The sequence below is a fragment of the Varanus komodoensis genome, unplaced genomic scaffold, assembly GCF_004798865.1.
Source record: "Varanus komodoensis strain SLA01 unplaced genomic scaffold, ASM479886v1 scaffold14_1, whole genome shotgun sequence".
Taxonomy (NCBI): domain Eukaryota; kingdom Metazoa; phylum Chordata; class Lepidosauria; order Squamata; family Varanidae; genus Varanus; species Varanus komodoensis.
The window spans coordinates 25,117,750-25,130,333 of NW_025335438.1; the positions used below are offsets into that span (position 1 = coordinate 25,117,750).

The 12,584-nt window shown below is 40.1% G+C and overlaps 1 protein-coding gene across 2 annotated transcripts in view; it reads right to left on the reverse strand.

The window, feature by feature from the left end:
- The window catches only part of IMPACT (impact RWD domain protein), a 17,023-nt gene extending 6,774 nt beyond the window's left edge, over positions 1-10,249 (reverse strand). The window contains exons 1-6 of one of the 2 annotated variants that reach the window (XM_044424229.1): positions 10,151-10,249; positions 8,218-8,346; positions 6,514-6,566; positions 4,606-4,668; positions 2,879-2,964; positions 968-1,096 (exon numbers count right to left, since the gene is read on the reverse strand). In XM_044424229.1, coding sequence (XP_044280164.1) covers positions 968-1,096; positions 2,879-2,964; positions 4,606-4,668; positions 6,514-6,566; positions 8,218-8,346; positions 10,151-10,186 — 496 coding nt within the window. In that variant the 5' untranslated portion in view covers positions 10,187-10,249. Of the gene's footprint in view, positions 1-967; positions 1,100-2,878; positions 2,965-4,605; positions 4,669-6,513; positions 6,567-8,217; positions 8,347-10,150 lie in introns of both variants that reach the window. The other variant, XM_044424228.1, reaches the window with a different exon arrangement.
- Positions 10,250-12,584: the final 2,335 nt, after the last annotated feature.

Below are 12,584 nucleotides of genomic sequence, written 5' to 3' on the forward strand. Positions count from 1 at the left end.
CACACAGAACTATCTCATCTAGGATTATCACCCCACCACTATTCCATCTGACAGGCCAATTCCCATACCTGTGACAGCCTCCACTTTAAAACTTTTTCATGCATTAATTTTGTAAAGGGTCCATGTGTAGACAGGAGGAACAAAGCCAGGAAAACCACATAAATAGACCTCCACATACATAATGTTCTGTAGTAGCTGGAACCCAGTGCAACTAAGGTTCCAGCTCCCATGAAGATTTATGTGCAAACATTTCCTCAGTTTAGATGTCCGCACCCAATATGTGGATGCAACATGGCTCTGCCAAAGAAATTCTACCCCTGGCTCTTCCCCTTCAATTTTGCAATGCACATTTCTTAACTACAGGATCATATTGCTTTTCTGTTATACAGGCATTCCCTGAGTTACGAATGTTCAAGTTATGAACAACCTGTACTTAAACTGTCCTGAAGCCTATTAATTTAAAAAAATACTGCCAAAATTTGTCATCACCATAGAGAGGAAGTGAAAGGGCAGGGAGAGAGAGGCCTTCAAATCAGGGCCTCCTACCCCTGCCCATCTGGAGAGAGAAATCTCCGCAGCATTTCCTTGCTGCAAAGAGGTGGCACTGGTGAGTTTGGGCGAGGGCAAGAGGACTAGAGATATTTGCAGTTTTTCCACTTGCATGGCAGTCCTGTGCCCCCAGCCCCTGCAAATGCAGAGGGGCAACTATACGTGATCTGACTTATACAAATTTGACTTAAAGATGGATTTCCATTTTCTCAGAAACAAAGCTCATGAGTAACTCAGGAACTGCCTGTGCACAGTAACATTCTGGAGGTATCTAACAAAGGTTCAAATGGAAGACAATGAAGTAATTTTCATATAGTTTACAATGTACTTGCCTCTTCTTTATTACATTGCCTCAAAATTTCTTTATAACACAGAGCATAACAACTGAGACATGATAAAACAGCTAAAGCTGCTCTACCTTCTTGGCTTTCAGGTAGATCAATATTGGGTGTTGCAGCTGTATATTCCTGGAGAAGCTGATACTCAAGTGAAAAATCTTCTTCGTACTCCACATCAGTTTCCTCTGTAATTTTTTTAATATTTGGCCCTGCTGATATAAAAGCAATACCTATTTTAATAGGCTTTTTTCATGTCTTCAACTATTTGAAATGGTAGCAACTATGGATAAATGAATGATAAAATGCAATTTTTGTACTGAATAACTCCCGAAGTGTAACTTAAATAAGAAATTATACAAAACTGGAATTACTGTGATAAATGTATACAATCTTTACTTTCTAAAAAAGCTAATTCACAAAACAGAAGGGATTACTAATATCAAAACAATAGATAATTGCCTATAAAATATTTTAGATATGTTTTGAGCTGCCCTTCTGCCAACGGATGAGTTGCATTATTTTTCCCAGACTCAAGTGCTGTCCAAGTAGAAATAAGTTAAAGTGTGAAGAAGTTCATTGCACACATTGTGTTTTCACATTTTAAAGGGACATAGGATGAACATTTGCATATGTAGATGTGGGGGATTTTCTCTCCCCAGCGTTCCACAACTATGAGGAAACTGCTTTGTCAGTAGACAGCCCCATCTATGGGGTTTCTTAGTTATAGCAAATCCTTCTATTTCAGGGCTTAAGAAGTTATCTGCCACTATAACTCAGAGTTCCACAAACCTAACCAGACTTTTTTTCCAGATTCTAGGAACATTTTGCACATTTTCCCCAAGTCCCATCATCTGTGTAAATGTATTTAAAAGCTGGGGATGTTCTAGAAGCATGCACCTGCAGACTAACAGGGGCACAAAATGAAAACAATATCCTGGGAACTCTGCTGTCAAAGCAGGTACTGATCATGAGCGTGACCAAGAGAATCTACACATACGTTAATCTGTTCCTTGGGCTTACCTGAGACCTACTAAAGCAAAGCTGTTAGAAGATATTTGCTTACATAAGGAGATGGTATGATCTTTCTTTATCGTGAGAGATCCTCTGGGGGTTTTTTCTCCTTTGTTTGGATTTCTTTGTATCAGTGTCTTTCACCTTTTCCACCCTTTCCTGAAAATCTAGAAGCTCAGGAAAGTGGGAAAGGACAAGATACCCCATTTATGGGAGCACCGACTTTTGACAGTAGTCAAAACAGGGAGATACGCAGCTTTCATGCATACTTCACCTCTCCTTTTATTCCATGACTATGGTCTACAGTTCTGATCACTGCACCTAAAAAGGATATTGCAGAGTTGGAAAAAAGTACAGAAAAGGGCAACTAAAATGATCAAGAGCCTAGAGTAATTCTCCTATGAGGAAACAATATAACAACTAGGAACTTTTAGTTTAGGAAAAAAGGAAGAGAGACGAACACAATTATGCATGGTGTGACAGTATGATGATGCACACCAGTTGCTGGGAAACACAGATAAGAGGGTGCTGTTGCACTTATGCCCTGCCTATGGGTTTCCCGTGGGCAGCTAGATGGCTGCTATGTGAACAGAACTGCTGGGCTAGATGAACCCCAGGGCTAATAAATAGCTCTTGAGTTCTTATCCCTGTAAAGCAGGCCAGCCACAAGTTGATGATCTGCTGTGTGATCCAATTAAGTTCCATCTCAAGGTGACAGGGTGGGATTCTGGAAATGGGCATGTCTAGATACAAGACCAGATATAAGTACCAGGCAAAGGATTTCAAAGAAGTACATTCTGCAGTTTCCAGCACCATGCCCAAAGTGGCTAAAATTTATTTTTTTTAAAATAATTCAGTAATGGCACAAAGCTATGTGAGCAGATATTGGCTCAATAGTGATCAAAATTCTTTACTTACTGGCTTAGTGTACTCTGCACTGTATTTTTGCAAAGTGAATCATAAAATGCTTGGTATATTACCTGAATCACAGGACTGTGATTTTTCAATCAAAACTTCCCGTATCTTCTCCACCCAAAGATAAAGGATACTTTCACCAAGGTTCTGTCTGAGACAACATACATATTATTAGATCATACATACATGGAGATATCTAATACTGTTGCTATACCTCCCCTTGTTACATTGCACCAGAAGAACCACTGCAAGCACAACAGGGATAAGCACTTCCAAAGGCCACCTTGGAAATTAGCAAAGAATAAGCAGTCCAGCTAAAGTCCTTTCTGCAAGCAACACTGACCTGCCCAATTTCAAATGCTTCAGGGAAACTGGTTTCCAACTACACTAGCAGCTGGTCCCACTAATGTTGTGGCAACATTGGGCGTTGCCCATTATACAAGTATTGCAGGCCACCATGTTGTTTAGGAGTCTTAAACATGCAAAAATTTTCCATTCTAAGAAAATGTAGAGGTCCCTGTATTGTTCTTGACGTCTTACATGGAAATAGCACAACAGTACAATGCCATGCAAGTTAATTTGAAATAAGTCCAACAGGGTCCCGTTTCTCAAATGGCAGCCATCCATGTCACACAAAGTTGTTATTGTAACGTAAAAGTACAGGTACATCAGTAGCTCCTGAGATAAGGAAGAGTTAAAACGTCAAGCACCAGATCAGTGTTAAAGCTTCTGGAGCCAGCTCAGCAGGAATCTGAAGCCCAAGGTCTAGGGAGTGATTTACTTCCTTTGTGATGTACTCCCTTTAGTTATCAGAGCTATGGACTCAAGGACACCAGCGATGGCAGGACCAAATTGCTAACTGCTAGCACCTGGAACAAACAGGTGGCATCAAAGGATTGAGAGATAAGCCATCTTCCATGGGTCAGCTGGACTGCTGTGGTGGGGATAATGGCTAGGCAGCTGAGAAGCTCTTTGCACTTCTTTGGGGGTTCCAACCTGCTACCTGTGCTGAAGATTCCTGTGATGCCCTGCTGCTGACAATGCTGTAGAAGGTAGATATTCCATGTCCAGATTAGAAGAGAGTTAGCTTTCTTATTTTCTGGGTCCAAGTGACACAACAAGATCCCAGCACTGGGGAGGGAGGTATTTGGTTGGCTTTGATCAGTAAAAATGCTGCTATCCAACTTCCCCATCCCTTCCCCATTTTACCCTGTTTTATCCATTTAACCATAGTGTTTTATCTCTCCTCCACCCCTATTCTTTAAATAAACTTATTCTTTTCCATAAACTTGTTTTATTCCCCATATTTGAGTAGTTGTACATGAAATCCTCTGTCTGGCCAGGATCTGAAGTGCCGGGAGACATCTGTGTGGTATGTAGTCCAGTTGGTCAAAAAAAGCAGGAAATATCTGTCAGCTTACCATTACAGTTATCACTTGGCAATAAGTCAGCTTTCCAAATCAGTCTGAAACATATGTGAGTCCTTTTTGCTGAGGAAAAGTGGAAGAAATGCTATATCCTTTGAGTGTACCTCAAGTAATTCTTTTAATCCTATGGATTGTTCTTAAAGTAACTCTTCTAATCACAGTATTTGTAACTACTGTGACCCTAGGGAAGAGAGCATCTTCTGAATAAGATCCACAGATTTTGATTTCCTGCTTCATCCTGTTTTTGCCACATTATTGCCACCTGCTGGAGTTAGGCAAATAACACTTTGACAGTATCTGAGTATTTAAAATATAAGTGTAATAGACAGTATATTAAAGTAGTCTAGGGGTTTATGTACACTTACATATAAATATCTTCCAGATGATTTGCAAGTTCCTCATACTCCTGCCCTTGAAGCCATGAAGCACTGGAATAAATATGAACAGTTTAGAGTATATTTAGACTTAGAAAACATTTTCGTCTTAAAGATACTAAAGCTGCAATCCTGTACACACTTATCTAAGATTGTCACACCGTACACAGTAGGGCTTACTTCTAAGAAAAACATATAGAATTGCAGTGTATGTCATTTAGAAGCTCTGGCAAAATAAGACTATCTTACTTTCCCTTCTCCATTTTAAGCTGGAACAATATCTATTATCAGGAAACATAGGGGAAAATAACTGGGAGAAGATTCAGCAGAAGCAGGACACTTCCTGCCTACTTTTCAGTCTGCTGTGGATCCAGATTCATCCTTTAGTACAGAAACACAATTTTCTTCAGAAAGTAAATTCAGGAACACTTAGTTTCTCCTGTTACCATAAAGGGCAACTGTGCACTGTGTTAATCAGCAGCTCTGTTGTCACATGAGCATTCCATGGTTTTAAAAAATAAAGACTGGATTTAAAGAAAATATTAAGAAGCACAAAATTAACATGACCTGCTAAAACTGCCAGGAATCAGGGGTGGAGGAGAAACTGAAACTGCCCAAAGCATAGAGGAAGGGGCTAAAAAACCAACATTGAATCCACAGCCATATGTTTGTGTGCATGGATGTCAGTCACTAAGGGCCCATTCATGTTAAAATAGAATAAATCCTACAACTTCCAGAAGAATGACTGGAGCTGTGGACCTTTTTTATGTCTAAACATCCATAGGATTGCGTATTTAAGGAGGGATGGGGAGGGAAGAACAGGGAGCAATGCTTGGTTCATAGCACAGAACCACACCAGGAATTCTGGAGCAATTCCTGCTGCACCTCACACACAAGGGTTATATTTATAGTCAAGAGTGTGAGCTCTAATGTTATGTTCCATAGCTCTAACTTTAGCTACAGCCTTGTCTGACTTGCATGTTTCACTTGTTTTCTCCTACACATATATTCAGCCATGGTTTAGGATTTGTTGGATTTCTTTAAAGAAAAACTCTCCAAGCTTAGGAGACAGAATTGCAGTAACATGAAGTTCCACTGTCCCAATTATTAAAAAAAACAAGGCACAATCTGCTCAACAGTCCATTTAAATTGCCATCAATGTTTATTTTATAGTTTTCCCTCTTTAATGCACTCAAACCATCTCCTACTTAGCCTCACTGTGATCACATTCCCCAAAAATGCTTGGCTGCTTTAATTTAATTTACTTGTCCAAACACCTACCATTTCATTCATGTTTGCTATGCACTCTTCTCCATGTGGAAACATTACCCAGGGAGCAAAGTTTGGATTTAGCCAACACTGATTTCAACCACAGAAACGTGCTCTTGGGTTTTTTTTCAAAGCCTACAATTCCCCACTGCTTTCACAATGGCTCAGTTTTCAGGTAGCATTTATTTATTTATTTTTTATATACTGATTTTTTTTTTTTGGCTAAAGAACTCAGAGTGGCTTACATCATTCTTCTTCTTCAGTTCTCCACCTCATCCCCACAACAACCACTCTGTGAGATAAGTTGGGCTGAGAGTCTTTAACTGGCCCAAGGTCACCCAGCTGCCTCCACAGCTGAGCAGGGACTAGAACCCAGGTCACCTGAGTCCTTGACCCACACTCTCAACCACTATACCACACTCGCTCTGAGATATGTATTACAGACAGAAGAAACAAGCCCCCTACATATTTCTGAGACAGCACGGATGTGGAGAATTGAGCACAACGCTGCTGTCAGATTTAAGCTAAGCTAACAAATGATTACATGGTATACAGTATCATCACAAGATAATGGTGACCTTAAAAGAAATGCATGCACACTTAATATTTTTGAAAAGCGCTGTTACTTACTTAAGTTGATAAATAGGTGGTGCGGCTGTTGGATATTCAGGAGGCAGGTTTACCTGAAAGATTTTTAAAGTAAATAAGTCAAGGAGATTTTTCAGAACTAGCTAAAAATGCAAAACATTTTTAAAAACATGTGATGTGCTAAAGCAGAAACATGAGTACACACAGTCTTAGTCTACAGTCCTATGTGCTAATAAAAGTGGGGCTTGCTTTTGCATGAACACAAAATCACAATGTTAGTCAATTCTGTAACATGCCTAATCTGGTGCTCCAATAAGATGAAATTTGATTTTTTTTCTATTCTAGCAGTAGCACTATATGTACAACAGAAGTAAACATACAGAAATCATAAGCCCCAAACTATCTTGACATTAAAATACATTTGGAAAAATAGAAATTCTGACCTACAAGGGAAATATTTTTTTTAAGTTGTCTAACTCTAAAATATCAGGTAACATACCATAAACTGAGATACATTGCAATAAGTTAAGGCTTTCAGAATCTTTAACAACATTTGTGTATATCATATGAGAAAAATGCTTTTAAAACTCATAGATGCGTCAAGAGTTGTTTGCAATGCAGTGCAACATATGGAGCTACTTTTTGAATGCAAAAGGGAACAAATCATCAATACATATAAAAACTCTGCACACATCTTCACATGGACAAGAATTGTCCCATCTGCTAACTAAGCTATGAAATAATTTGGAGAAGAGAGCTTTGAGAATACCCTGTACTGACAGAAAGACAAACAAAGGGGTCAGAGATCAAATCAAGCCAGAGCTTTCTCTAGATGCAAAAATGAAAAAGCTGCAGTTGTCATACCTCAGGTACATCATAAGAAAATCATAGTTTCTAGAAAAGATTATCATTCCAGGGAAAGTTGAAAGTAGGAAAAGGAGAACAAAAATGAGATGGATTGACTCCATAAAGAAAGCTGAGCAGGACTGTCGTGGACAGGCCGTTTTGGAGGACTTTCATTCATAGGGCCACCATAAGTCAGAGATGACTTGATGGCACATAACACGGAAATAGTACATTTGCTTGCAAATGTGCATAAAGCTCTGGATAGGACCTATATTTTAGGAACAGAATCTACAATAGTCTAGTTGAGCACAGAGAAAACAAAATCAGGGATAACCAAGAATTACCTTCAAACTGTCAATTGGTCTTTCCCAACCTGGTGTTCTCCAGATGTTTTGCACTACAGTTCCAGGTATTCGTCATGATCGTTCAGGCCACTAAGGGCTGATGTGTCCAAAATATATGAAGGACAGCAACTTGGAAAAACTTCCAAAGAAACACCTCATCTTCACTAAATTTAAGTGAAGTGAAGCAAACTTCACTTCCAGTTCAGTCAGTCTTCCTGTGTAAAATCTCTACATACAAAGTGAAAATTTAGATTGCTTCAAATTAAAATATATGACCTAACAGACAAGGGGTTTGCTTTAGCCAAATGGAATGTGACTTTGATTTCTTTCATTGATTATAGTAGGGAGAGGAGTCTGAAACAGCCCCTTCCCCTGGCTCACAAACATTATGATTGTTTCATTCCTAAAATTGAGGAGAAAATTCAGAAAGCAATATTTTAAAATGCAAAAGAACACTCTAACAAAGTTTGCAAAATAGCATGCCATATAGTTTTGAAAATACTCAAATGAGACTATCAAGTTGCAAACTCTAAGCAAAATTATGCAACAAACCCACCTGCAGACAAAGAGTCCACTTTGGCTGTTCCAAGCAATCGCTAATCTTAATGCAGAATATTTTCTCATCTTCATCAACTGCACACCACTCATCACCATATATAGAAGACAGGGCTTCAATTTCCTCCCTCTTAAAAAAAAGAATGTTATTTCACCCTATACATTAATATTCAGATGCCAGAACTTGCTACTGTAAGGCATGACATACAGATCAATACCAGTCTCTAAATATTCTATGTTCAACATTCAGTTGTTAAAAACACATCTTGTGCAATCTAAGAATCAGTTACATAAAGCAACATCTCTTCTCCAGGACTGCAATGCTAACTTTGCTTAGCTTTGCATCTTTAAGACCCTTTGAGGGAATCTACCCACTCTTAGATTCTCTGCACTTTTACACTCACTCCCAAGATTACATATAATCAGTTAAATCACAACTTGTCCAGTCTGTATGGTACTAGGTCCAAACATAATTTTGGTGATACAGAATTAATACTAACTCCTCCCACCTATTCAGGGACATGAGTTATGTACGCACCTTTCTTTAGAAACCTTAGGGCAATAAGAAACCTATTGCCAAAGTCCTTATGTTAAAGCAGAGTGTTAGCACAGATTTTTATAAGTAACAGGTTAAAAGATCTTTAAGAACTAATGGGGAATAGTTACTATGTGTTAGCTAATCAGAGCAATGATAATATGCTTTAGCTAAATCAGGAGTTTACCCCCAACAAACCTGATTCTTAGGATCAAGATATTACAGATATGTATTAGAAGTAAACCATCAGGTTTGAGCTACAATGCCTGTAGTCCTGAAGCAGACATCAAGTGCACCAGCCACATCCAAAACTGCAGAAGCAATTAGAGTACAACTGAGTTCAACTAACAATGTGTAATTAGCAAAATCCAACTTAAATAAGCCAAACCACATCTTACTGCAGATGGTAAAGGGTTATCTAGAGCCAACAAGCAAATGAACAAACAAACAAAAAAAATGGATGAAGGCAGTACTTTGAACCAAGGACACCTTAATTTGGAGCGATCACTTGGCACAGATTCTGTACATGCCTACTCAGCTCTAAGTCCCACTGAGTTCAATGAGGTTTCTTTCTAGGTAAATGGATAAAAATTACAGCCTTAAGAAGTCATCCTATGCATATTTAGAAAGAAGTAGTCCTAGCCAGTCATGCTGGATGTTGTAGTTTTTTCTGTCTGAGCATATAGACCTTTAGAAACTGGACCTTTAATCATGCCAGGCATGTATGTGTTCGTGCAGCAGCACAACTTATAAGAAAATAACTACAAGGTCTGGTAGATTTTTTCCCTTTTCTTAAAGAAAATACAAGTTTATACTGTACATTAGGAATACTTGAACATATTGCGCAACCTTCTCCAGAAAGAACAGAAAGTGCTTATTGCACAAAAACATTTACTTAATTTCTTGCCACAACACATGCTTGGCCAGCTTTTAAAGGATATTAAGAGAATGGAGGGCAGGTCTATCAAAAACTGCTAGCAAGGTGGCTAAGAATGCACTCCTATGCAAGCTGAGACAGAAGAAAGTCTTACAGTTCTTATAGAGCTGCGCCCTATATAGAGCTTCCCTGTTCAGAAGCAGTCTACCTCTGAATACCAGGTGCTGAAATCGGCGGGGAAAACAAGGGATAGCTTTTGCCTTCATTCCCTGCTTGCGGGTTAGCTACGAAGTATCCCCCTCGTCGCCGCTGAGCCCCATAGACCTTTGGTTTGACCCAACCCGACTTTTCTCATGCGTTTAACGTGTGAACAAGCCGCATCTTTATCCTCCCTAGGCAAGCAAACACAAAGCACAGGAACACCTTATGTTCTTTGCCCGTCCCGTTCTGCCCTATGGCCCTAATATCTAAAGGTCCTTCTTGCCCCACGCCTTTCTGCCTCATAAGGAGACACGGACTCACTTGTCTCTGGGCCGCTTCCGGGTCAGTCGCTGCCATTCCCGAGCGGAAAGGCGGGGGCTCTTTTTGAGCGCAAAGGAGAAGCGAAGCAGCACGTAACGCATGCGTAGTGGCCCCAGTGAAACCGTTCGGTGCTCCGCTGGGTTCAGGGGGTAAGAAATGGATCTGGGCGCAAAAATGCAGGGAGAACTAAGCAAAAGGAGGGTAGAATAAAGTGAAATGTAATTAAATACGAAGTCAACGAGGGAGGAGGATTGGTGTTCAAGGGCGGTATATTTTTGAGGCTCAGCTTTCGATGGTAAAAGAATAGAACTGCTTTTGAATTCAATAGAGTTCTTCTGTGACTCTGCATAAAGTTTTTTTATTATTCCAGTGTAGAGTGCAACAGTTTAAAAGCAGTTTGTTGTTAAAACTGTGATCTTATACTTACCAGGGAGTAAGTTGCATTGAACACAATGGGTCTTCTGAGTGGACATATCTAGGATTGCTCTGTTAATAAACAGTTACGCTGATTCTAAACAAAGGACCTTGCTATTCTAGTGCCTTCTGAATTTTTGCAAGTGGTCTTGTTGGATCAACAGACTCTACTTTAAAAAACGTTTGGATCAACCCTAAATAAATAACTTCCACGTGGCAGTGGTATGTGGTGCTTGCAATTTGTTTGACTGGCAGATCAAAAACAGGAAATGGCATGCTGTCAGGGGAAAAGCAGCTGTGACAGTTATCACTGGAAAAGTGCTTGTGTAAGCATTTCATAGGCACTGCATCATGTGTAAATGCATTTACTACATGTTTTAACCCGCTCTTATGTAGGGTCTTCATGACAGCACCATGTCTGATAGTGCTATATGATAAATAGGCAAGTGCAGATATCAGATAAATTTGAATATGACACACTGCATGTAGAATACTTGGACAGTAATCACTTTGTCTATGACCACCACCACATCTACTTCAACCTACATGTTAAGCCTCTAGATGGAGGCACTATTTTGTACAATCAGCGTGCGTTCATGCAGTCTGTCTCACAACAGGATCTCTGGCATACTTTGGACCCACCAGAGCCCACAATATTCTTGGAAGCAATTACATGGGACTCACTAAATGTGAACCAATGCATGCACAATGGAAGTCACACAAGGAAGAATCCCATATGTGCATCATCGCATTGCAAAGTAATTGATCCCATTAAGTGGTCTCTTTACATCAGCATTTATCAGCTTGATCCACTAACACTACACATGGACCGGCTTAAATCAGCGACACCTAACTTGTAAAATAAAATCTGCAAAGGTTTTCATTCTACTTAGAAAACATGTCTTTCCCTGAGTTCCAAAGTGTCTTTAATTAATTCTGTTACCTACTGGAGTCAGATATAACACAAGCTTTTACAGAAAAGGAATGGTAGGCATGCATTTTTCCTGAATTCTTGTTCAAAGAATTATGTAGACTTTCACTATCAATGTTTGATATTTATGTTCAAATAACCTGTATTTACATAAATAATCTTGATTTACAGACATTTTGTGAAATGACAATATTTATTTTATTTATTAAAATATTTTTATGCCGCCCCATTCGCCGAAGCCTCGGGGCGGCTTACAACAATAAGTTAAAAAATAATTATAACATTAAATTAAAAAATATAAACATTAAGTTAAAAATACAAATACCAATATAAAATAAGCCGCCCTGGCCAGATAAAATCCAATAATATTAACAATTAAAATGCCGCTTAAATAAAAAGGTCTTCGCCTGGCGCCGAAAAACAAATAACGACGGCGCCAGGCGGACCTCTCTGGGGAGCGCATTCCATAACTTAGGCACCACCGCAGAGAAAGCCCTCCTCCGAGTACCCACCCTCCTAATTTCTTTCACGGAGGGTTCCCGGAGAAGGGCCTCTCCCACCGATCTCAAGGGGCGGCCGGGCATATATGGATGTAAGCGCTCCTTCAGGTAACCAGGACCCAAGCCGTTTAGGGCTTTATAGGTCATCACCAACACCTTGAATTGGGCCCGGACTTCAATGGGAAGCCAGTGAAGCTGACGGAGAACTGGAGTCATGTGAACATAACGTCCAGTCCTCGTCAGCAACCTGGCAGCTCTATTTTGAACCAATTGAAGTATCCGGACTGTCTTCAAGGGTAGCCCCACGTAGAGCGCGTTCCAGAAGTCAAGGAGGGAAGTCAGCAGCGTGTGTGTCACTGTCGCGAGGCAGTTGTACTCCAGGTAGGGGCGCAGCTGATGAATCAGCCGAAGCTGAAGGAAAGCGCTCCTCGTCGCTGCTGTCACCTAAGCTTCCAGTGAAAGCTCTGGGTCAAGGAGCACTCCCAGGCTGTGAACCTTGTCCCTAAGAGGGAGTGCTACCCCATTCAGGACTAGGTTCAATTCACCCTCTCCGAAGCCCGATCCGCCAACCAACAGGACCTCCGTCTTG